The 24,885-nt window shown below is 44.8% G+C and overlaps 1 protein-coding gene and 1 long non-coding RNA gene across 2 annotated transcripts in view; one reads left to right on the top strand and one right to left on the bottom strand.

Moving 5' to 3' along the window:
• dnah5 (dynein, axonemal, heavy chain 5) overlaps nt 1–24,885 on the bottom strand; it is a 165,947-nt gene that overhangs the window by 18,837 nt on the left and 122,225 nt on the right. Inside the window, exons 61-73 of the mRNA XM_066683026.1 lie at nt 24,489–24,668; nt 21,899–22,036; nt 20,112–20,247; nt 15,061–15,377; nt 14,172–14,327; nt 12,366–12,548; nt 9,785–10,028; nt 8,710–8,824; nt 7,839–8,029; nt 5,964–6,085; nt 5,415–5,564; nt 3,771–4,016; nt 1,152–1,371 (exon numbers count right to left, since the gene is read on the bottom strand). Coding sequence (XP_066539123.1) covers nt 1,152–1,371; nt 3,771–4,016; nt 5,415–5,564; nt 5,964–6,085; nt 7,839–8,029; nt 8,710–8,824; nt 9,785–10,028; nt 12,366–12,548; nt 14,172–14,327; nt 15,061–15,377; nt 20,112–20,247; nt 21,899–22,036; nt 24,489–24,668 — 2,398 coding nt within the window. The remainder of the gene's footprint in view (nt 1–1,151; nt 1,372–3,770; nt 4,017–5,414; nt 5,565–5,963; nt 6,086–7,838; nt 8,030–8,709; nt 8,825–9,784; nt 10,029–12,365; nt 12,549–14,171; nt 14,328–15,060; nt 15,378–20,111; nt 20,248–21,898; nt 22,037–24,488; nt 24,669–24,885) is intronic.
• LOC136708457 (uncharacterized) lies at nt 98–2,889 on the top strand. The gene is made up of 3 exons (XR_010804351.1): nt 98–166; nt 1,095–1,341; nt 1,806–2,889. It is a non-coding gene; the product is annotated as an uncharacterized lncRNA (long non-coding RNA).

Genomic DNA, 24,885 nt, shown 5'->3' with positions numbered 1-24,885 from the left:
GCCTGCTAAGCCACCCCCAGTCACTAGAGGGAGACAGAGACACTCTTAATTTGGGGCAATTGGTTCCACCTGGGCTACTCCTACTTAAGGGAGGCCAGCACACACCTCAGTGCTCAGTCTTGGGTTTCTCTTTTCAGAGTGCTGTGCAAGTCTGGCCGGTAATTTGGTAAAGGCTCTTGAGTTTTCTCCTGGGTCTCTCTCTATCTTCTGTTTCTCCACCAGAGCTTTCTCTCTGGTTTCTCCTGGGATTCAATATTATCTTTTCTTTACCATTTATTGGTATAAATAAATAATTAGAAATGAGTTGTGTTCTATCTTTAATTTATTTTGTCTCATCTTGTCCCTCCATTTTGTTTTGGGAAGCTCTCTTGCCTTTGTTTTCTTTTGCTCAAGTCTGAGCTGATCAGTTTTCCCCTGACATCTTAAGTTTTCCTCTCATGTTCCATTTTGTCTCCGTGTTCCTAACTTCCAGAGTTAGGGTTGTTTGTGTGTCTCTGCACTTGAGGCCTATTTCTCTAGTGCTCTGTTGGTGGCTTGCCCTGTTTCAATCCACCCCTGGGTGAGCTGCCACATTACAGAGCTGGTGTGCTCCAGATAAACACATTAATGTGCACTTCATTTGAAAAATGATTGTTTTGCAATAAGACCTTTTGTTTAATGCAGAGAAAATACTCAGAAAATCCTTCACTCGACTTTGTGCTGCTCACAGGTCTATGGCTTTATCTCTAAATGTGTGTGTTTTGAGCCTCAGTTCGCTGAAAGGTCTGCTGTGGTGTGCTAGGGTTTGTTAGCGCCAGCTGTGCTTCTAAACAGTGTACACCATCTTATTTCGCTTATTTTCAAACTTTTCTGTTCCTTTAGCACCAGTTGATGAAATTTGCTCTCACAGAAACAGTGTTTTTATCGTCAACACGTGTCGGTGTGCAGTGTTTAGCTAAACTCACTCGCCTTTGTGCTCACAGATATAAGGCTCAGTGCCTGACAGAGCACCCCCTCCTCACTGTACCACCGTATACCGAGATAATATTTTGATGGTATGTGAATACCACCAATCCCTATTTACCATGACCTGCTTTAATTTCATGTGTGCACAGGTTACTGAAGGAAATTAATCTGACAGCAGGAGAGAGAGAGAGAGAGTCGGTACTGACCTTGGTATGTCCTCTTGAGGCCAGCCTTCAGACCCTGCGGAGCCTCGTTGGTAAACTTGATGGACATCTGCAGCAGCGTGATGGGGAAATTGCGATGCACTTCTGTCGTCATCCACAGACGGAAACTCTCATGGACACTGTCTGTCTCGGTCACGGTGTCCATCAGCTCGTCCAGAAAGTCCAGACCCAGGTGACAGTTCTGTAGCAGAGCCCACCCGCCCTGTGTGTGTGCATATAATAAACACAACATAATAGCAGCTACATTATCAGCATACATGCAGAGTGTGAAGACTAGTATACATTTATGAGACCAACCTCCTCATATTTCCAACCTGATGTTTATGCAGCTTCAATTCACTACTCAACTCACTCAGAGGAGAATACTAATTCTGTTCAACAGCTAATAGATAATCACACTGGATAGCACTGAGTAGAGTGAAAGGGGGAGAGGCATCCTCCAAGGCCATCCAAGCACCTGGGGAACAGTTAAGGGTTAGGGGCCTTGCTCAAGGGCACCTCCGCCATGGATGTTGAAGGAAGACACAGCTCTGTCCCTTCAATCCCCGGAGTTGTCATACTGTTAGAAGGGATCAAACTGACTTTTAAACCATGTATGAAGTAAATAAATGACTTCTTTGTGCCCACAAAACACAGGTGTTGATCCCCACCGAGCAGGAGACTACCTCAAACGTACTTGCTTACTGTCTGAAGACTCAGAGCAGCTGATTAAACAAGTGGATTAAAGTGTGCTTGAGCTTGATTGGATTGAAAACCTGCAGCCACACTGTGGAGACTCTATTGGTGACCCCTGGCTTAGCATGAACTCTTACTGTAGCTGGACCACTTAAAATGATCCCGTTTCTAACTCTGTAAATGATGTAAGTCCAGGATTATTTAACAGCATATCGTGTGTGGGAAGATGTTTGGTGCCCTGAAGGCTACAGCACAGATCTGCCTGTGTGGTAATTGGTGTTATTGAATATCCAACTTGTATTAAAATGAATTGTTGAAACTTTAATGAGAAGTTAAACCCTTTAAGGAGAAGTGACCTTTTTAAGTGAACTCTGAATTGTTGTATAGGATATTTATTCATTCAGTCATCATCTGGAGCTGTTTGACCTTGATCAGGGTCACAGTGAGTCAGGAGCCTACTCGGGCTTATTGGTGCAAGGCAAGAACACATTCTGAGCAGGATGACAGTCACCTGGGCATCCTATAGGTTTTCTGATGATGTCTATATCCATTAGACTGGGATGCTCAGGGGCTGCAGGAGTCTAAAATCCCTTCAGCATTGGGCTATATGTGAACCCTGAAGGGATGTCTCCATTCAGTACATTTGGTATAAAAACAGTTCTCCAACATCAGAATCTGACCTCAGAAATGTTGTCATGGCTGAATGGCATCAACTCCTCACAGAAATGGTCCAGTATCTAGTGTAAAGTCCTTACGGAAGAGCAAAAGTCAGTAGTACAGCAGAGGGAAAACCAACTACTAACATCCTTATTTTCAGAAGAAATGTGGCCCATCCCGACTGTGTTACTCCTGGATTTAGCTTTGCGCTAATGTAATAAAACACTGTTGTTGATGCTAACTTAACTCTGAACACCATGTGTGTCTTTGTCGCTTGACTGCATTTAAGCTAAAGTGGCAATAAAAAATGAAAAGGAGGGAGTGAATTTGAAAATTTTGGATCCTAAATCTTTAAGGGCTGTAATTTCCTGTGGGTGCTGGGGCACTAAATTAATAGGATAAATATGACAAGGTGGGTGCTGTGGTGCAATCAAAGGCAATGACATATAAATGTGCTGGCACAGTGTTATTTGTAAGTAATTTGTCCCTTCACCCCATGACAAATATTTTCCTCAATTCATGCAGGTGCGTAAAGTCGTGTCCAAGTTCTCACAACAAGATACTGACCAAGGGCCACACCCCCGCTCAATATGTATTTCCCAATTTCAATTCAATCCAATGAATTTCTGTTAATTCATTCATTCATCTGTAACCCTTATCCAGGTCAGGGTCGTGGTGGGTTCAGAGCCTACCTTGAATCATTGGTCGCAAGGTGGGAATACACCCAGGAGGGGGCGCCAGTCCTTCACAGGGCAACACACATTCACTCACACCTACACACACTTTTGAGTCACCAATCCACCTACCAACGTGTGTTTTTGAACACACCACACTCCTCACAGACAGTCACCCGGAGTGGGGCTCAAACCCACAACCCCCAGGACCCTGGAGTTGTGTGACTGCGACACCTACCTGCTGCACCACCACGCCGCCCTGATTTCTTTTGCTTAGTTAACAAAAAATGTCAGAAATGACATAACGCTGTGCCATTGTGCACAGAATTATATTTCAATCATTTTATAATTACTCAAATCACAACTACGTTCAAACAAATCGATTTCCCATTTTTTTGTTGCTGCCTCTCCTGCTGGGACAAAACAATCTCTCTGCTGTGTCTATGGCACATGCTCAGATTTTAAAGGGAATGAGAGAAGAAATAATCTGGATTCTTCCTGTTATGTTCATATGTAAGTGTGCGGAGGAATTTATATTTATATTTATTGTGAGACTTGGGTAAAGGCTAAAGTGGAAATATCGAGGCATTCTTACATTGGCCATAGTTTGCTGCAGCAGTTTGCGAGCGTGCACCTCCTGGCCTTGCCCCATGGACACATAGCGAGTCTCCACCTTCTGCCTCTTGCCCAGAGCGATGATGGAGTCGGTGGGGTCCGAGCCCATGGACAGTAAACAGATGAGGGGCGTCCGTGGGTCTGACTCCTCCCACGTCCTCTCCAGGTCCAAAATCACACCCTCTGCATACTTCTCCCCCATCGAGTCCATGATATACTTGCGTGCCTAAGGTTATGCAGACAAGAAATATTAAATGATCTGACTGTGCTAGAGACTAATGTGAATCATCAAGAATAATACATTATTGAGATGCAATTATAAACACAGCTGGACGGATGTTCGGCGTAATCTATTGATACGTGATCAGAAAGAACAGCTTAATTGTTCTGCTACCCTCTGCCCCTCTATCCCTTCTGACCACTGGAGCAGCATCGATCAGATATTACTTTGGTGATGAATCATAGTCAGTGCCACAGAGACTCTAATATTCCAGTGGTGTGGTAGTGTCGTTACTGGAGTTTTTACAATGTTCAGGGTCACTACAGGGCGAGTGGTCCACCATCCATAAGCATCCAGCCAAGAGCAGCTTGGCTGTTGTAATGAAAAAGTTACAAGAGCCCTATGTAGGAGGCAATGGTGTCCAGTTGACAACAAATACAGGAAACTCATAGCCAAAAGAAGAATGATTATGAATGGCTTCATCTGTTTATTTTTTAACCAACCATTTTGGGATTTAGCATTCCTTGTGTGCGTTCCCTGTATGACAGTAAGCTCAAACATTCCTCCACACAAGCCCAGTTAAGGAGCAATCTGTAATATATATACTGTACTAAACCAGGGTCTTTCATCAGAGATTTAGGAAGCGCACTAAGTGTAAGCACTGGCCTCTCTGACAGCAGTGCTGCAGCCTGTATGTTCTTTCCATTCCAGAGTAGAACGCTATTGGTGTTTCAGCCACCCTCAATCCAATCACATTAAATATTCCAAAGCCCAGGTTGCCAGGTATGAACCCAGTATCAGCCACAAACACAGCATGCTTTAGCCATGGAAGCGAGCATGTGCAGAGAGATAGTTAGATTCTACCAGACTTAAAAAAGCCCTAGAAACCTTCAACAATCCTCCATAATCAGAGTAAAACAAGAGAAAATACTGGCAATGTATTTGAAAGATGGAGACAGCTTCGAGCCCAGCAGAGCTATAAGCTGGATGCCAAGTTGGCTAATTTTCTCCAATTTTCTTCTAAAGTTCTCTAAGAACTGTATTTCCAAAGTTAGCTCCAATCCTTGCACAGTTGCCTATTTAAGGTGGAACCAAAAATACTAATAAACTGGCGAATAACATGAATATGTCCAGAGTCCTTGAACTTTCTTGTTTGTTTAGGTTCAGTTTCCTCAGCCCGACAACCCATGTGACCTCTCTCTCAGTGGTAGCTTTTTTTTAGTCATTTCCTGTCGGTATTACAGATTGCTCCTTTAAGTGTGAGGACATGTGTAATGTATTCAAAGAACCCATTACCTGTAGTAAATAAATATCATAGCAATGTAGCAAAAGACAAACCATAAATGTGGTGTTTTTGTCCTAAAGTGGACAGACTGTGTTGTGGTACGAGAATGGATGTGTCACCTGGGCGATGGTCCTGTCCGGACACCAGGAGCGGATAAGCAGCAGACGTCTGAAGCAGTCCAGGGACTGGTCATAAGCGTTAGGAATGACCTCCTCCTCCGGAGCCTCCTTATCAAACCAGCTCTTCCACTGCTTCTCGTGACGGCCGATCTGATCAAACACACATGTACACAAACCCCTGCATCCATCAGTGAGACGTGTGTGGTGTGCTTCTCTCGCAGGGTGGGCCGCCCCACCTCATGTCCCTGCGGTGCTTTGCAGCTGTTTAATTAATCAAAGGCTTTTAAATCCAGTCTCCTTCAGTCACAAATAATTGATCTGCAGTTTGCCAAAGTGGGCTTGCTTCACACAGCGCTGAGCACGCCACTCCACCGGGAGAACACAACCTGCCAATCACTCGTGATTGAGTGTGTGTGTGTGTGTGTAGTCCAGGCAAATCAAATATTAACATGTTTACTGCCAAGAAAGGAAGAGGAGATGAGATTTACATGACAGTACTGCATGTGTTTATATGATTGTGTGTTTAAGTGACCACACACACACACACACCTGATCCAGGATGTCAGAGAACTGCCAGAGTTTGCTGAGCTCCACCAGGTTGAGCCAAGTCATGTCCAGAATCCACTTTGCAGCTTTGGGGGGGCAGGCTTTCAGGTCCAGAGACGCTCCACCTGATGACCACACACAGGCATTAGCTTAGGATTAAGAAACTAAGTACCATTCAAGCATTTCCGGTGTTCAATCAAGGCTTTGTCTTAATCAGAATGTGATCCAATATACATTGTATACCCAAAGGCATGTCTACAAAAAAAAAAGGGGAGCAGTCACATGATTACATGATTTTGTTTTTAGTGTGGGCTCCATATTGGGGACTGATTGGCTGTTTTCAGAGCGTAGCACTAATGTAAAGAAGGGAAAGATGCAGATGGGAAAGAGTTGGTGAGAGTCCCACAACACACTGAAGCCTACAGCCACTGTGTTTATCAGCTGTTAGCTATATTTTAATTTTTGTCCTAGGATCTAATGGAATCTAATAAACTTAATAAACTCAAGTGCATTTCTCTGCTCTCTGTTCTTAGAATTAGAATCTCTTTATTGGCCACTGTGGTTGAACACAGAGGAATTTTTCCTCCACGTTTATCCCAATCCGTGCAGTGAAACACACATTCACAGACTCAATAGTGAGCACTAGGGGGTAGTGAGCACGCGTGTTAGGGGGTTAGGTGACTTGGCCAAGGGCACTTCAGTCATGACCTGTCTCTTTACACCCTCCATAGGGCACAGTGTAGATCATAAAATAATAGGTTTCTATGTTTCTCGCACAGTGCATCGCATGTTGAATATGATTTTTAGTCAGAAATAAGATTCACATTTCCCTGTAGAATTAGTATCTAATTACTGTTTGGGTGCAGTATGACTAGCTTTATTTTCTATGATGTGCACTATGTAGGGAGCATGGTACTGTGGGTACAATGGGATGCACCCTAAGCTCCTCTCTACTGACTGATACAGACAAACAGAGCTCCGTTTTTCATGACACAGATAAATGGGTCAAGGATCAATACTTAGATGTTAAAATGAAACAAATATAACTGTAGTGTCGCAGTCACACAGCTCCAGGATCCTGGAGGTTGTGGGTTCAATTCCCGCTTCAGGTGACTGTCTGTGAGGAGTGTGGTGTGTTCTCCCTGTGTCTTGCTTGGGTTTCCTCCGGGTGACTGTCTGTGAGGAGTGTGGTGTGTTCTCCCTGTGTCTGCGTGGGTTTCCTCTGGGTGCTCCGGTTTCCTCCCACAGTCCAAAAACACACGTTGGTAAGTGGATTGGCGACTCAAGTGTCCTTAGGTGTGAGTGTGTGTGATGCCCTGTGAAGGACTGGCGCCCCCTCCAGGGTGTATTCCTGCCTTGTGCCCAATGATTCCAGGTAGGCTCTGGACCCACCGTGCCCTGAACTGCATAAGTGGCTACAGATAATGGATGGATGTGTTTGAGTAATGAGTAGGGCTCCAATATAGTGGCTACTCTACACAGCGTCTTCACCTGCAACTCATGGATTTATGGCTGAAAATAAGTAAGAAAACGTCACAATAACACAAGTTCACCAGCAGCAACCTAGTCACCACTTTGAATATCACAGCAACCATCTAGCAGCACCCAAGCCACTACTAGAAATGCTGTAGAAATAAATTTCTGGGAAGTACAATGGTGCTGCGACAACAGGCGACTGGGCGTTTAACCCACAACTTCTCAAAATACTGGGGCGACGACCAAATAGTCTTGGTTCCATTTAAGCTTCTTGGCAATAAACAGTACCTCTAGCAACCACCTGGAACACTACAGCAACCACCCGCCAATATTGTAACAGCTACCTAAGATAACAGCAACCACCCAATGACAGATGAAAGATGAGATCAACTGGGCTCTGACCTTTAATTAGGGTCAGGAACTCTTCGTGTTTGATGCGATTGCTCTGCATGTCAATCTTCAGCGTGAGCAGGAGGGTGAACAGAAACTTGTGCTCTTCATACAGCCCTCTGGCTGCGTACTTGTGCACCTCATAGGTCATGTGCTCAATGATGTTGGCAATCCGCTTGCTTGTAATGGGACTCTTTGAGGACCTGTCCCACAAGAAGAAGACAAAATATTTGCTTTATTCGGAACAGTGACTGTGCTACTTCACATGGAGGTGGACAAACAAAATGCAAACTGTGCTAGGAACTGTAGCAGAACTTAAACCCACTGGATAGTTTACGCAAGTATAAATCTCCACCCTATATTGTAGAGATCGTGGCACTCATGTTATCCACTCTTTAAACCACTGATTCTCAAACCAGATGGTCCGTATTTCTTTCTCAATCTCAGTTTCCAACACTTAGGAATGTGACAAAAGGACCTCTTTGGGAACTACTGGTCCTGTATTTATTGTCAGTGATCTGCTCATGATTGGGTGGTGGACCACTCTTAATATAGCATTAATACTCAAGTATAACATGTTTCCAAATAGTGCTTCATTTTCCATCTGATGTGTTTCAAAGTTAGGCTGAAGATGCCTTATGCTACTACAGCAGACCACACCAGATTTCCACAAGTGATTTTATATAAACTTTTAGATCTCTCCCAAATCAAAGTGATAGGAGCCTGCTCTTGTATGAGTGGAAATAACTGGCTAGAGTTTCCGCCAAAGTGTCAAAGAGTGGACAAACTTTATTGGAATGTAGAGGGTACATTGAGTAGATGCACTGGCAAGTTATTGCCATGCCTTCTGAATGTCTGGGCTAACGGACACTGCGAGTTTTACCTGGCCAGTGACATGTCGAATAAGCCTAGGAACTGGCGCAGAGACGTCTGATACATCACATTCACCATACTCATCTCTGTGATCAGGAAGTACAGGATACTCCCTCTGGTCGCCACTACACACAGGAAGAACAAAACAGAAAACTCAGTAAAGAGACTTGTCATAACACATCGGTTACAGATGCACACAAGGCATCACAAAATGGTTGGTTAAAAAGTGAACAGATGAAGCAGTTTATAATCATTCTTCCTGTGGCTTGTTGTAAACCAGTGGCTCTTGTATCATGCATGTGAAAAAATTTCACTCTGACCAGTTTATATGTCTCCCAACAGACAGTCACCTGCTGAGGGGCTTGAACCCACAACCCCAGGACCCTGGAGCTGTGACAGTGACACTACCTGCTGCGTCACCATGCTGCCCCTATTTTTATTATTATTTTTGTCTAGCAGCTAAAGGGACAATCTCTTTGTTCACTTATGTGAAACAAAAAAGTGGTTCACTTAATGTGGTTTGTTTCACCCCTGCAAGGCAGCACTTTGAAGAAATACAAAATAATATTAGGGAGAACATGCCAGTGACTTGTGGTATCCCCCAGGGCTCTATTCTTGGTCCAATTTTATTTAATTTATACATGCTTCCTCTTGGCCAGATTCTACAGCACTATGGGCTGTCCTATTACAGCTACGCAGATGATTCTCAGATTTACATGACCCTGTCCGCAAACGACTCCGGACCAGTTGACTCATTGTGAAAGTGCCTTGAACACATCACTAACTGGATGGGACACTTTTCTGCAGTTGAATAAAGATAAAACAGATATTATTCTGTTTGGGAACAGCAGTGAAACACAGATTGGCTGCGTATCTGGACTCCAGAGCCCTCAAGGCTAAAGAACTGGCCACTAATGGACTCAGATCAGCATTTTACCATCTTAAGAACATCAGTAAGATCAGAGATTTTCTGACTAAACCAAACCTGGAGAAACTTATCCATGCTTTTATTTCTAACAGGACTGATTACTGTAATGGTCTCTTAACTGGACTTCCAAAAAACTACACAAATGTCGTTTCATTACCAGGTCGATATTCCTCTCGCGCCGCATTGATCTGGACCTCTGTCTCTGCAGCGATCTGGAGTTTCTGGGTGACCTCCTCTGAAGTGCGTTTGGTGTTGCCCAGCACCACAATCAGACTCTCGTCCTCCACCAGAGAGCCCTGCGTGCTGGTCAGCCTGAAGAGCAGGTTGTCCTCTAACTCCTTCATCTTGCGCTTGTTGGCCATCACATCCTCTAGCAGGTCCGTGCGGTCCTTCTCCAACTCCTGAAACATGATTCCAGTTAGTCAGCACCCACTGCAACCTTCTCAAAAGCCCAGTATACAGCCTCGGTTACAGACCACTGAGCGTGAGAGTGACTGAACGAGTGTGTAATACCCTGCAGCGGGCTGCCATCCTGCCTCCAGTGCAGTTTCTAAACGCTCAGAAAGGGTGAAAGATCTAAATATAAAGGCAGTGAAGTAATGGCCCCAAAGGCAGGTCATTTGCGGCGCCGAGGCGGAAATCAAGAGTAAACAGCGATAATGACCACCATTACCATCATCTATAATCTATCACAGCTCAGCCATAATGCAGGGCTTCACTTCAGCTCTGTGCACCACTTTTCCCATCTGGAACATCACCCTCTAAAACCCCTTTTCAACTGTTCCACTTGTGATACTAATGACCTAAAGCACAGTAGCTGAGTGTGTCACGGCTTTCCCTGGGTGCTGTAATTCAGCAGCCGACTCTGCGCTTGCGGTCTTGTTGCAGAGAGTTTGAGAGGAACCCTGGGCACAGGCTCTTTATTCCTGAATGACAAAAATCACAATCCCAGCAGTGAATCTGCATTGAATGGCATTTCCATTTTCCTCTGCCCATGGGACTAACAGGCACGATTAAGGCCTGACAAACTGTCCACAGAGGAAATAAACCCGTGCAGGTAGGGCCTGTCAGACACTGAGCAGCTGGATGCTTTGTATTCTACTACGTCCAGTTTGAGTCACTTGAGCTTGACTCACGCAAGGCTTTTTCTCCTCTCCTCACTGTGACAGACAGTGAAGCACTGCTGCTGCTGTGGGAGAAAGAAACAAGCCAGTCGGTTTACACTGGAAACCGGTCTAATGTGTTTACGAAGCCCCAGTGTCGGTAACTGAGTAAAAAAAAAGAAAGAGTCTCTATCTGTGTGCACAGGAGAGAAATACCGAAGAGACGTCCAAATGTTGAAAATCATGAAAAGAGATGGGGATGTTGCTCTATTCCTGCCCCGTAAATAAGATGGAACTGACTCTACATTCAGAAGAGCGCCAACTGCATGAAAGTAAACACAGAACAAAACTGCTACAAAACTAAATAGCTCAAATATCAAATGAGTTTCTGTTGTAATAAAAACGTACAGACAAGTTACACTTCAGACACATAAACAAACCAGAGAGACATTGCTTTTAATGCACTAATGAACATGAATTCTAGACTGGACTATGATGGTTCTATTTCTCCTCTCTCCACCCTCTTCCAGTTTCCAGAGAGCAAAGATGAGGTTAACCATCTCTGGTGGACCGAGAAACTTGAACCTTTTACAAGTTCACACGTGACAACGAGAAGGGCCTCAAACACACCCACAAGAGACATACTTGGACGACATAAGTGCCTTGTCACCTGTAAAGTGCGAACGTAGGTTTTGCTTGAAGATTTGTTAGAGGTTACCACTCTGAAAATATAACTCCATCAAAAATATGGGGCAAGCACAAAATGAAGAACATTCATCTTTTAAAGTTCTTAACAAGCTTAGGTGCAACCCCACCCAGCGCTGACAGTGGAAAAGCACTCTCAGGTTAGCTTACGTTTAACATGGAACCAAATAGTGTCTGTAGAGTTCAAACCAGAACACTGACCAAGCCAGAACAGCCAGTAACTGCCCTGGGTTTGGTACTATACTTTCAGGAACTGCACAGATCTCTCTCTGTTGCACAGGCACAAGGAACAGAAGCACTTCATCATAGATAAAGCCCATATCTGCTTGTTAAGACGTCTGCACTGGGTGAATATATGAGAACACCTTTAAACTATGTCTACAGTTGAAGAGTGTGTGCTGCTTGTTGTGTGTGAAGAGTTAAATGCACAGAGTTGTGGCTTAAAGGCTTGAGAAATGGGCTTGGGACCAAATGATTAGGGTAAAGCTAGGATAAGACATTGATTCACATCTGTATTCATTCCATTTTTAATGTTATTTTTCAGTAAGGAGTTAGAGCTTTGTATGAAATACAGTGTTTAAAATCAATTCCAGAAGCCTGAGACCTGCAGAGCCACTGGTTTAGAGTAAGGTTAGTGTTAGGGTTAGGCTTGGTTAAGGTTAGAGTAAAGTAAGGCTTAGGGTCTGGGTTAGGGTTATGTTTAAGATTAGTATTACATTATAGTAATGTGTGTGTGTGTGTTTTAATGCAAACAAACCCCTGTATGAACATAAGCAGCAGGCTGTAGCCTCTCACGTTAATGGCACTAGCCTCTAAGCGAACGTATCTTTCCTCGCTCCTGAAAAGCCAATTAATTTCTAAGCTTAACACACTGTCTAGGAGTGAGACCCGAGGCGACCTGTGCATCGACTCAGTATTGACTCAGCTGACCTGTTTCTCAGTGAGGATGACCCTCCCCAGGAGCTGGTCTTCCAGGCCTCGCATGGTGACGGTGAAGTCGATGATGGCCGTGCGGGCGCTGATCTCCGGGGTGTAGGCGGGGTTGGGCAGCTTGGTGGTCACATACAGCCGGAAACCCTTCATTACGTCCACCTCCTTATCACCCACTTTCACCTGGTCTCGGTGGAAATGAGGGAGAGAGAAAGAGAGATAGATTACAAACGAGACAAGCCGGTAGAGCAGAGCTGCTTTATATGCAGGGTGGCTGGCAAGTGTAGATTGGATAATGGTGGCTTTCACTGTCGCCGCTGAAACCTGATTGTTTGGGAACATAAAACTGACTGCGTCCAGGTGTAAATTTAGCCACTTTGCGTTTCTGGAGAAGTACAAATTGGTTGCACTGAGCCTGAGCCATCATCATAACAGCTGAGAAACTCTTAATTCATACAGAGGCACGTCTGGGTCAAAAATAGGCTGCTTTCAGCACATGGTTTGACAATGGGACGATGTGACGGAGCAAAAGGCTGGTGCTAATCTCTCCTACCCCCCAGATTCACTGTTAAAATCTGAGATCAGGTGTTTACACCTCCGTATTAATAGAGCTGTGAGTAAAAGCTGTCAGAAGAGCGCAGATCCTGCAACTTGCTTGTTATTTCCGGATCCTTACTCTGACGTGCGAAGTCGCTGCGGCTGGTGCAGATTAGCGGCGCCACACTTTTTTCCAAAAGCCTGGCGAGATCTGATAATGAGCCAGAGGATAGCGGCACCCTGGAGAAGGAGCTCACTGTCAGTCACGGGCTCGAGCCGTCGGCCAGCTGCTGCTGTCAGTAATGAGTAGGTGACAGTGGATGGGAATCTGACAGCAGCCACAGGCCAACCGTACTCTTTCATAAGGAACATCACATCACCCTCAGTCTGTTGTCCGAGCTCTTCTCCTGGCTTTAAGTGCTGCTGTGTTACAGATTCCAACTTCGGGAAATGGGTCATACACTCAGATGCACACATTTGAAACTCGTCCTCACAGCTAAAGTGTGTCAACATATAATTTTGCAAGCTTTATAAACCGTAACTGAAATATAATCACAGTCTATTTGCTACAATTCATCGTAATCGTACATTATATCTTTCCTACTCTTTTAAAGCAACACCAGGCAGAATTTTTACAGTTAAATTACAGCTTCAAAATCATTGTGATGCTGAGCTGTAACACAGTCTCTCTCGTTGCTACTCTGAGCTCAGCAGGGCAGAAAATACACTGTGTAACTTTAGAAATTAAAGGATAGAAATTAAGTATAGCCACATTTACATTTTTACATTCAGGCTTAAAGAACTAGATGCTTCATTTAGCAGAAAAATTGATTCTTTCAGGCTACATTTACGTTGTGTACATGATGTATGTCGTTACATAACTCATGAATTATTATAATCCTATCGCCTTTGATTACTTGGTTTGGATCCATTTGTAAAGCACAGGAACCTCACAGATATGTAGCTGCTGGATATTCAACTGAATTCATTGTGCATTTATGTGTAGAGAGCTTTTTACAACTAGTGTTGGCATTCTTTACAGAATACTGGGTCCTATCCCCAAGTGAGCGTCAGTGACCAGGGTCACAGTAGCAAGAAAGAATCCCTCAGAACGTTGAGGGAATCCCACAGGAACCAAGACTTCAAAGGGGTCACCATCCTACTTTGGCTCTTAATATAAGCATTGATGCATAGTACGAATGAGGACATGTGACGTGTACAATAGTAGAGTGTGTTGAGAGTTTAGTGCGAGGGAGGCTCTGAGTATACCTTATATGTAGAGCCAGTCTTGATAAAGTTCTTCTCCAGGACATGGTCCAGAGCAGGATCCAGCTCCTCACCTATGTCCTCGATCAGTAGGGGGCGGCCCAGAGAAAGGCTGTCTTCTAGATGGTTCCTGAAGTACTTGTGATTCAGCGAAGTGATCTATGACAACAGCAAAGATCCATTATAAACTCAGCTTGAGTATTCAACTCAGTATTGTTACCTGGAAAGCTCTTAGCAGACAAAAAAAAAAGGATTCTGCAGGGAACAAAAAACACATAAGCCGCCATATCTCAGTGAGTGCATCTGACCTCTCTAAGACGGGCTTGAAATGTATTAAATTGCAGGCAAGCGAGACAAGGTTTTTAGAGTTCTAGTGACCCTCACAAATACTGAATCAGATGCATGTGGACAAACAAACCTTGAGAAGGAGTTTAAAGAGGCTGCGTATTTGCTACGTTCCTCATACACACTGCAAAAGCAAGTCTGATCCTTCAAAAAGAGCACTAGTATTTTAACCTTAAAATTACAGCCTAAAATCATTGTGATGCTTCACTGAGCTGTACAATGGGAAAACAGAGACTTTGTCACTGTTAGTCTGGGCTCTGCTCTGCAGAAACTGCACTATGTAACTTTTGGAGGGAGGTAGGAAACCCTTGATTTCTGGACAGCGCTGTAAACGTGAATTACTCTCTGCAACAGTAGGCGGAGCCCAGAAGCAAAAATATATCAAATGATACCTAGTGTTCCCGTAAGAGCACACTTCCCACAAGGCACCCAACGAATCACAATTAGCCGCCACCAATTAACATAGACTCATCTGCATAACACTAGGCTATTAATTATCCAAGAAACCTATGACTGACCCATGCCCCCTTTCCTTTCCTTTCCCCACCTGTAGCTCGTTCCTGGCCTCTTTATTCTTTATCCAGATCTTGCCCTGAGTCTGCGGGTCAATGAGAAGTGGGAAGCGAGCAGCTTTTGTCACAATTATCCCATTCTGGATGGACAGGTCATCGTTAGGGAGTCCCTGGAGGTTCCACTCGCTCACAGTCGGAGCGTCAATCAGCATCTCAGTCAGGTTGATGTTGGTCCCATAGGGAATGCAGCGGGCCTTCATCTCCTTCTGCCAGTCGCTCAGCAGCAGGTTACGGAACTCCTGGTTGAATGGACCAGAGTAGGACAGAAAGGCTGTGGCCAGAAGTACATCTCCTGTTGAAGAGAAAGGTCCAAAGGTTTGGAAACACCACCTATGATCAGTGAATTCTGCTAATTATTTTTCATAGAAAGGATGATCTGGGGCAGCTGTTAAGCCCCAGGTCATCATGCTCAACGCTATGTGGGAGCTAAAGGATTACAGTTTACCTTCTGATGCACTACTAGGTAAGTTTCCACAAGAGATAAATATTTGTTTAGTAAAACGTAAAAAAAAATAAAAAAATAACTCATATCGTTTTTATCAGCATCTTCTTCTCTACTCTGTCCTTTGGTGGGAATAAAATGAGCAAAGAAGCCCAGGCATCTCAGGTCCCTGAAGCTTCCTTTAGCTCCTCCTGGGGGATCTCTATGCATTCCCAGGCCAGGTGTGAGAAACTCGAGTAAGCTCAAGGTCTACTCTGGGAATATCCTTTATCAGATTCCCAGACCACCTCAGCTGGTTTCTCTCAACGTGAAAATGCAGCGGCTTTACTCCGAGTTCCTCCAGCATGGCATAGCTCCTCTCCAGATCAAGGAGATAATGTCAAGCAACCCGTCAGAGAAAACCCATTTCAGTCACGGAGGATACAAGGGCTGAAGGACTTGAATTCAGAAATCCCAGATGAAGCCACTGTCCTGCTCTGACAGTGCACAAAAGACTCTGAATACTGACTAAATCTATCATAGAGAATGTTTAGATGCTGAGAGAGAACCTTAGAATATTCTGACTGTATTTTTGGAAGTTTCTGAATCAGAAGCGTGACCACTGATTCAACAGGTTCAAACAGATTCAAACAGTGTCAAACAAATTCCGACAGGGTTAAACAGGGCCAAACTGGGCCAAATAGGCTCAAATAGGCTCAAACAGGGCCAAATAGATTCAAATAGATTCAAACAGGTTCAGACAAGGCCGAACAGGGCCAAACAGGACTAAACAGATTCAAACGGATTCAAACAGGGATAAACAGGTTTAAACAGGGCCAAACAGATTGCAACAGATTGAACCAGGGCCAAACAAATTCAAACAGGTTCAAACTGGGCCGAAAAGGACCAAACTGATTCAAACAGGTTTAAACGAGGCCAAACAGATTCAAACTGGGCCAAACAGGGCCAAGCAGATTCAAACTGATTCAAACAGAGCCAAACAGCTTCAAACAGGTTCAAGCAGGGCCAAACAGATTCAAACTGGGCGAAAAGGTTCAAACAGATTCAAACAGGGCCAAACTCAAACTGAGCCAAACAGATTCAAACATGGCCAAAGATGGCCAAACAGGTTCAGACTGATTCAAACAGGGGCAAGCAGGGCCAAACAAGTTCAAACTGGGCCGAAAAGGTTCAAACTGGGCCAAACAGGTTCAAACAGATTGAAAGAGGGCCATAAAGATTCAAAAAGATTCAAATAGGGCCAAACAAGGCCAAGCAGATTCAAACATGTTCAAACTGGGCCAAAAAGGACCAAACAGATACAAACTGATTCAAATGGGTCTAAACAGGTTCAAACAGGGCCAAACTGGGCCAAAAAGGACCAAAAAGATTCAAACTGCGCGAAAAGGTTCAAACAGGGCCAAACAGATTCAAACAAACCTGGTTGGCCCAGTTTGAATCTGTTGGCCCTGTTTGAACCTGTTGGCCCTGTTTGAAGCTGATTGAATCAAACAGGTTCAAATGGGACCAAACAGGTTCAAACAGGGCAAAAATGGGACAAAAGTTCAAACAGGTTCAAACTGGGCCGAAAATGACCAAACTGATTCCAACAGGGCCAAACAGTGTTCAAACGGGTTCAAACGGGGCCAAACAGATTGTTTGAATCTGTTTGGCCCTGTTTGAACCTTTTCACCCAGTTTGAATAAGTTTGAAGCTGTTTGAACCTGTTTGGCGCTGAGTGAATCAAACAGGTTCAAACAGGCTCCAACTGGGCCAAACAGGCTCAAACTGGTTCAAACAGGTTCAGACAGGGCCAAACAGGACTAAACTGATTCAAACTGGGCCAAACAGGGCCGAAAAGGACCAAACAGATTCAAACTGATTCAAACAGGGCCAAACAGGTTTAACCTGGGCCAAACAGGACCAAACAGATTCAAACGGGGCCAAACTGAGCCAAAAAGGACCAAACAGGTTCAACCTGGGCCAAACAGGTTCAAACAGGGCCAAACAAGTTCAAACTGGGCCGAAAAGGACCAAACAGATTCAAACTGATTCAAATGGGGCCAAATGGGTTAAAACTGGTCCGAAAAGAACCAAACTGATTCAAACGGGGCCAAACATGTTCAATCAGGGTCAAACTGGGCCAAAACTGGGAATGTCCTTTATCAGATTCCCAGACCACCTCAGCTGGCTTCTTTCAATGTGAAAATGCAGTGGCTTTATTCCGAGTTCCTCCGGCATGGCATAGCTCCTCACCAGATCAAGGAGATAATGTCAAGCAACCCGTCAGAGAAAACCCATTTCAGTCACTGAGGGTACAAGGGCAGAAGGACTTGAATTCAGAAATCCCAGATGAAGCCACTGTCCTGCTCTGACAGTGTACAAAAGACTCTGAATACTGACTAAATCTATTATAGAGAATGTTTAGATGCTGAGAGAGAACCTCAGAATATTCTGACTGTATTTTTGGAAGTTTCTGAATCAGAAGCGTGACCACTGGTCCAACAGATTCAAACAGGGTCAAACAGGTTGACCTTGTTTGAATCAAACTGGCCAAACGGGGCCAAACAGGTTCAAATAGATTCAAACAAGGCCAAACTGATTCAAACAGGGTCAAACAGGGTCAAACCGGTTCAAACTGATTCAATCAAGGCCAAACAGGTTCAAACAGATTCAAACAGGGCCCAACAGATTCAAAACAGAGTCAAAACGGGGCCAACCGGTTCAAACAGGTTCAAAACAGATTCAAACAGGGCCAAACAAGGCCAAACAGGTTCAAACAGATTCAAACAGGGCCAAAGAGATTTAAACAGGTTCAAACAGATTCAAACAGGGCCAAACAGGTTCAAACTGATTCAATCAAGGCCAAACAGGTTCAAACTGCTTCAATCAAGGCCAAACAGGTTCAAACAGATTCCAACAGATTCAAACAGGGTCATACAGAGGAAACAGGGCCAAACAGATTCAAACTGATTCAAACAGGGGCCAAACAGGGGCCAAACCGGTTCAAACAGATTCAAATAAGGTCAAACAGATTCAAACAGGGCCAAACAGATTTAAACAGATTCAAACAGGGTCAAACAGATTCAAACAAGGTCAAACAGATTCAAACAGGTTCAAACAAGGCCAAACAGATTCAAACAGATTCAAACAAGGCCAAACAGATTCAAACAGGTTCAAACAGATTCAAACAGGGCCAAACAGATTCAAACAAGGTCAAACTGATTCAAACAAGGTCAAACAGGGTCAAACCGGTTCAAACTGATTCAATCAAGGCCCAACAGATTCAAAACAGAGTCAAAACAGGGTCAAACGGGGCCCAACGGGGCCAAACCGGTTCAAACAGATTCAAACAAGGTCAAACAGATTCAAAAAAGGCCAAACAGGTTCAAAACAGATTCAAACAGATTCAAACAAGGCCAAACAGATTCAAACAAGGCCAAACATATTCAAACAGGTTCAAAACAGGTTCAAAACAGATTCAAACAGGGCCAAACAGGTTCAAACAGATTCAAAACAGGGTCAAACGGGGCCAAACCGGTTCAAACAGATTCAAAACAGGGTCAAACGGGGCCAAACCGGTTCAAACAGATTCTAACAGGGCCAAACCGATGCAAACAGATTCTAACAGGGCCAAACCGGTTCAAACAGATTCAAAACAGGGTCAAACGGGGCCAAACCGGTTCAAACAGATTCTAACAGGGCCAAACCGATGCAAACAGATTCTAACAGAGCCAAACCGGTTCAAACAGATTCAAACAAGGCCAAACAGATTCAAACAGATTCTAACAGGGCCAAACCGATGCAAACAGGTTCAAACTGATTTAAACAGGGTCAGTAACAAGAGAGTAAACCGCCCTGTAAACTGGACCCACTTTTACCTGAGCCACTGGTTGTAAATGCTGTGGACCTGATATTATTCAAACCCAGCTGCAATTGTATTTCTGGCCACGTAACATTTCAGTCATCATAGCTGTAATTCTCATGATAAACTTTTGTAACTCTTGTTTCATGTTTATGTCAGCACTTTCAGACATAATGTGTCAGACATGCAGTGCATGGGCTGGTTCCCCTGTGCCTTGAAGGAGCACTGAAACTCAGAAGGGGAAGGGAACACTCTGGTGAGGTAAACTCACACCCTGCGCAACCCAGACAAGCAATCTTTAGAGACTGACATCAATTTCAGGAGAGAACCATCAACTCACCAGGGGTGGGACGTGAACCGTGAACCGGACGGTCTGAGCTGCACCACGAATGGAACAAAACTGGACTACATCATACCCCTGTAGAGCTGATGGTTGTCTCTCGAGATTGCACAAAAGGTTTCCGCAGGGCAAAAGACATTTCCTCGGTAAAGTTCCACCCTGTTCTAATCACCTGAGGAGTCCATTCCCCTTCTGAGTTTGAGTTTATTGTGGCACGAGGCCTGGATCCAGAGATTCTGCTGTTTGCTTCCTACAGAAGAACCCCTCCATTGTTCTAACCCAGAGATACACCCTTGGGTACATGCATAAACGTGTGTTTGATTCAGTTCAGTATTCCTTAAGGACAAGAAGCCCCAGCTGGAATGCAAAAAGTGCGTGAGGTGCTCAATGATGAACGTACCAACGAGTCTCTTGGTCTGTGCAGCAAACTCCTTGCTTTGCTCAGTCCAGCGAGCCTTCTCTCCGGCCAGGCCACTGATCAGACTGGACGCTGTCTGCATCTTGTGTCTGCAACGTTCTGCATCCTCCAGGAACATCTATCAGAGAAAGTAAATAAGTACAAAAGAGAAAGGTATTTAAAAACAGTTTTAAAAGTGGCTTAATGATTTCAATCACCAGCGTTAAGTGGGAGGATCAATCCCAGAGATTTACGAACTGCAGTGCGATGCCATTTTAAATCTGGTGTTTGCTCAGACACTGAAATCAACTCCTTTTCCCAGCAGTGCAAACACCCTTAATCTAAATCAACACCGGGAGACCAGTCAGTCAGCGGCTGCTAATCACACAATTACCAGCTAATGGATAAGATGCTAATACGGCTGATTACATTTTGTGAATGGGAACATTGGAGGACACTTTGCTCTATTTTTAGCACTTGTCAAATTTGTGAAGGAACACGCAGTGAAAATGCAGTGCTTCATTAACCGGATGATTGTGGAATCACTTGCACGATGGCTGATCATGGTCATTTTTATGCAAAAATGCAAATTAATGCTTGGCAGTTAGAGCTGATTCACGGCTTTTGTTAAAAACACAGCACAGACACATAGTGCTTTGAAATACAGAAGAGAGCAGGGATGGATAAACATTAAGAGTCATCCAGTCAGTTTAAGCCCAATGATTATGTTTAATATGTTCGTACATCAGATATCTGTAGACACCCAACGTGATCAGAGGATTATGTCCCACCTTGTACTAATTTAATTCAGATTTACATAATTCATACAGCACTTTTTACAAATCCACGGTGGTGCAGCAGGTAGGTGTCGCAGTCACACAGCTCCAGGGACCTGGAGGTTGTGGGTTCAATTCCCGCTCCGGGTGACTGTCTGTGAGGAGTGTGGTGTGTTCTCTCTGTGTCTGCGTGGGTTTCCTCCGGGTGACTGTCTGTGAGGAGTGTGGTGTGTTCTCTCTGTGTCTGCATGGGTTTCCTCCGGGTGACTGTCTGTGAGGAGTGTGGTGTGTTCTCCCCGTGTCCGCATGGGTTTCCTCCGGGTGCCTTGGTTTCCTCCCACAGTCCAAAAACACACATTGGTAGGTGGATTCGCGACTCAAAAGTGTCCGTAGGTGAGTGTGTGAGTGAATGTGTGAGTTTGTGTGTGTTGCCCTGTGAAGGACTGGCGCCCCCTCCAGGGTGTGTTCCTGCCTTGCGCCCAATGATTCCAGGTAGGCTCTGGACCCACCGTGACCCTGAACTGGATAAGGGTTACAGATAATGAATGAATGAATGAATGCCTGAAAGCAGCTTTACAGATTTCGGGGGTCCTTGCTCTATGTGGGCACCACCAATTCAACTCCCTCAAAGGAGCAGGCCGAAACCTTGAAAGGAACCCATCCTCCTACTGTGGTCTACTGTGCTGTGGTCTATAAGGCCACCATTAGTGGACGGTGAACAATGAGCAGTTCTATTTAAATCCCAGTCTCATGAGTCAGTCAACAAACTGAAACAGCACTGAGGGGCATAAAGCCTCCTATTACTGAGCTATGGGTCAGTCATTCATTGTCTGTAAGCACTTATCCAGGTCAGGGATGTGGTGGGTCTGGAGCCTACCCGGAGGGGGCGCTAGTCCATCGCAGGGCAACACACACTCACACATTCACTAACACACTGAAGTGTAGAAGGAGTTGTCCAGAAATGTTTCTGTCGTAGGACTGAGTGGACCGCACAGAAGCAGTTTGTTAATTCACCTGTTTTTCAGCCACAGCTTTCTCATACTCAGCCTGCACCACGTCCAACTCCGCCTGCTTCTCGTCCAGCTCTGCCTGGGCTTTCTGCAGGTCCGCGTTTGCGATGGTCAGCTTGTTCTCCTGCACTGCCAGATTAGCCTAGGGGGAAGAGAGGGAGAGGAACAGCACAAGACATCAAAAATTAAAGAGTTCCTGTGTAGCCCAAGGCAGCCAGAATTAAGCAGAACCTTGGGGAACACTTCACTGCATGTCAGCAGCCAGCTCCTGCAGAAACAGGAATCGCTGTTCCTTTGTGGATTCTGCACTAATCAGAAGGTTCCTGATCAGGGGAATGTCTAACAATGTTGTGAAAGGTTCCTTTGGTTTTCCTGTACAGGCATAAAACACAGGCTGTAGCTCGTGCGTCATACACTACTTGTCTATCTCCATTTATCATTGCTCAGTTTCCAATTACTGTTGTCTAGATAATGTCTTGTGGGTGGTGGACCTTTCAGCACAGCCGTGCCACTGATATGGCAGTGATAAGGTGTCTCAGCTCCCCCGACCATACTGGAGCACTTTGTTTTTCTACAATCACAGTGTGTAGTCCTGCTGTTTCAAATCTTACTTCCATATCTCCCTGTTCCTCAACAGTCAGGAGCCCCACAGGACCCCCTCAGAGCAGGTATGATTTGGAGGGTGGATCATTCTCAGTGCTGCAGTAAAGATAATGGGCGGTGTGTTTGTGTGTGTTGTTCTGGTATGAGTTTTTAAACCCCTAAAAATGTCCAGCTGACAGCGTCCTGTGTCACTGATGAAAGACTAGTGAACGAACACACACTGTGCAGCGACAGATGAGCTACTGTCTCTGACTCTACATCTACAAGGTGGACCAACGAGGGAGGAGTGTCTCAGAGTGGACAGAGAGTGGACACAGTGTTAAACTTCAGCAGCACTGCTGTGTCTGATCCACTCAGTGTAGCTGAGAGAATGGACGATGAGTGCAGTAAAAAGGAAGGTGTTTTAAAGTTACGGCTAATATGTCCGACCAGTCCCCACTCCATCCTCCAAACAGATGATCGTCAAAAGAAAGCTAGCTCTGGGCAACAACCGATAATATCGATTACTGCGGGTAAATTAAAGAAGCGTCTGTATTAATCTCATCATTGATCTTTGCTTCTTTTTCACGTGTCGTGTGATTCCTTCAATGCTTCATCTTTGTTTAACCCCTTCTTTTGTTCAGTCATGATCAACTATGGCTGGTTCAAAGACGTATACAATGGAAAAGACTGCACTTAAATTATAGGCTTCACAAACAGAACATCAAGTAATTAACTGCACACAAACACACTCAGGAAACACAGCACAGGGAAACATTATGATGTAGATTTTCAGCCTGGCTCATTAAGTTGGGAAAATGCAAATTAACAGAGTGTATGAGCTCTACTGTCCAGCAGTGGAGGGCCAACATTACACACACAGAAAAGAACTGGATGTTAAAGCCAACATATTAGGGCAAATTCACTTGAATTAATGTGTGTATCTGGATTCCACCAACACACACACTCTGAGACAAGACCACCCAGTCAGTTTTCTGTGCTACAAGCTGATGTGATTCTGCCCCACTTCTGACATCACGTTCCGAGATTTGTGAATCGTTAGAGTACGTCCAATCTCAGCGCTGCACCTGCGTTTATGTGAGAGCTCAGAGACAATGTGAAACGAAGCAAAACAGACACAACAAGAGCAGAGAAATAAGAGCACTGAGTAAAAACAGAGAAAACGTGAACGGAGAAGAGAGAGAACAGAGCGAAAACGGCTAAAAACCAGAGCTTCTGCTCCTCACTGCTGTGCGCTCGGGGTCGGGGTGAACAGCGAGCGGCTCGTTATCATTTAAAGGAACAGGTGCTGAAAGCGGGCGTTCTGAACAGGGGCTGTTTACACAGGGGGAGAACACTGATGTGGGGCTTTGACCAAATCGGGTCACAGACGTTTCATTAAGAACCAGAACTGTTTTCCAATGTTTCCAACTGTTTTCCAATGTGTACGCCCACTTTAATGGTCCCCATTAAAACGTATGAAGAAAAACACATCAGCCTAATGGACACACTCAGATACTTATGACCTCGGTCGCTGGTTCACCAGTTGTCTATCTTTGGACCACAGCACAACACCACACAAGACCCGCATTTTTTTTGGAGATGCCTTGAGCAAGATATTATGACCATCACAATGTGGCCTTTTTCAAAATGGCTCCGATTCTTAGGCTCTAGGCTGCCCACATCAACTTCACGGACTGAGTGGTCACTCGCTGCCCTCGACAGGGTCTGCTGCAACCAGATCATCAATGTTATTCAATTCAGCTTTCAGTGGTTTTAATTAATCAGTGCATTATCAGCGGGGAAACGTCCAGCTTTATTGAAACACTCATCTGGATTTAGAATCCAGTGGCTATGTAGTGACCGAATGAACGATGATACATTGCACAGAGGGAGTGCCCTAAATGTGGACGGCTATGTTTAGTACAGAATGTCTGACACATCCAGGACAGTAAAATGGCTGTTTGATCATGTGAACATGAGGGTGAATTCAGCAGGCAGGATCTGCTCACCTTCAAAGGCAGCACTTCCTTATTGATGGAGAAGAAGGTGGCCATGGCTTTGGTCCAGGAGCAGAGTCCCGCCACGTTGCCACACACTCGCTTGGCTGTCTCTATGTTGTAGTCGGACATGTCAAAGTATGGAAGGAGAAGCTCCACCACCTCCTCGTTGATGGTGTCTTTGGGGAATTGCTGGGGAGAGGAGAGAGTGGAGAGGAAGGGGAGAGAGGAGACACTGGTGAGTCTACAGTCAGATTAGTTCAAGGGGAATAAAGCAAAGCGAGATCTCTCTTTCTGTCTCCTTGGAGACGAGCCCTTTTCTCAAAGCTCAAGTGGCTGCTCCAGATGAACTAAACCAATTGGGGCGGCAGATTTATCTAACAGCTTATCTCATATCCGAATTGAATGT

This window comes from Hoplias malabaricus, chromosome 10, assembly GCF_029633855.1.
Source record: "Hoplias malabaricus isolate fHopMal1 chromosome 10, fHopMal1.hap1, whole genome shotgun sequence".
In the NCBI taxonomy this organism is placed as follows: Eukaryota; Metazoa; Chordata; class Actinopteri; order Characiformes; family Erythrinidae; genus Hoplias; species Hoplias malabaricus.
The sequence above is the reverse complement of the archived record's forward strand: the minus strand, read 5'-3'. Positions and strand labels throughout refer to the sequence as shown.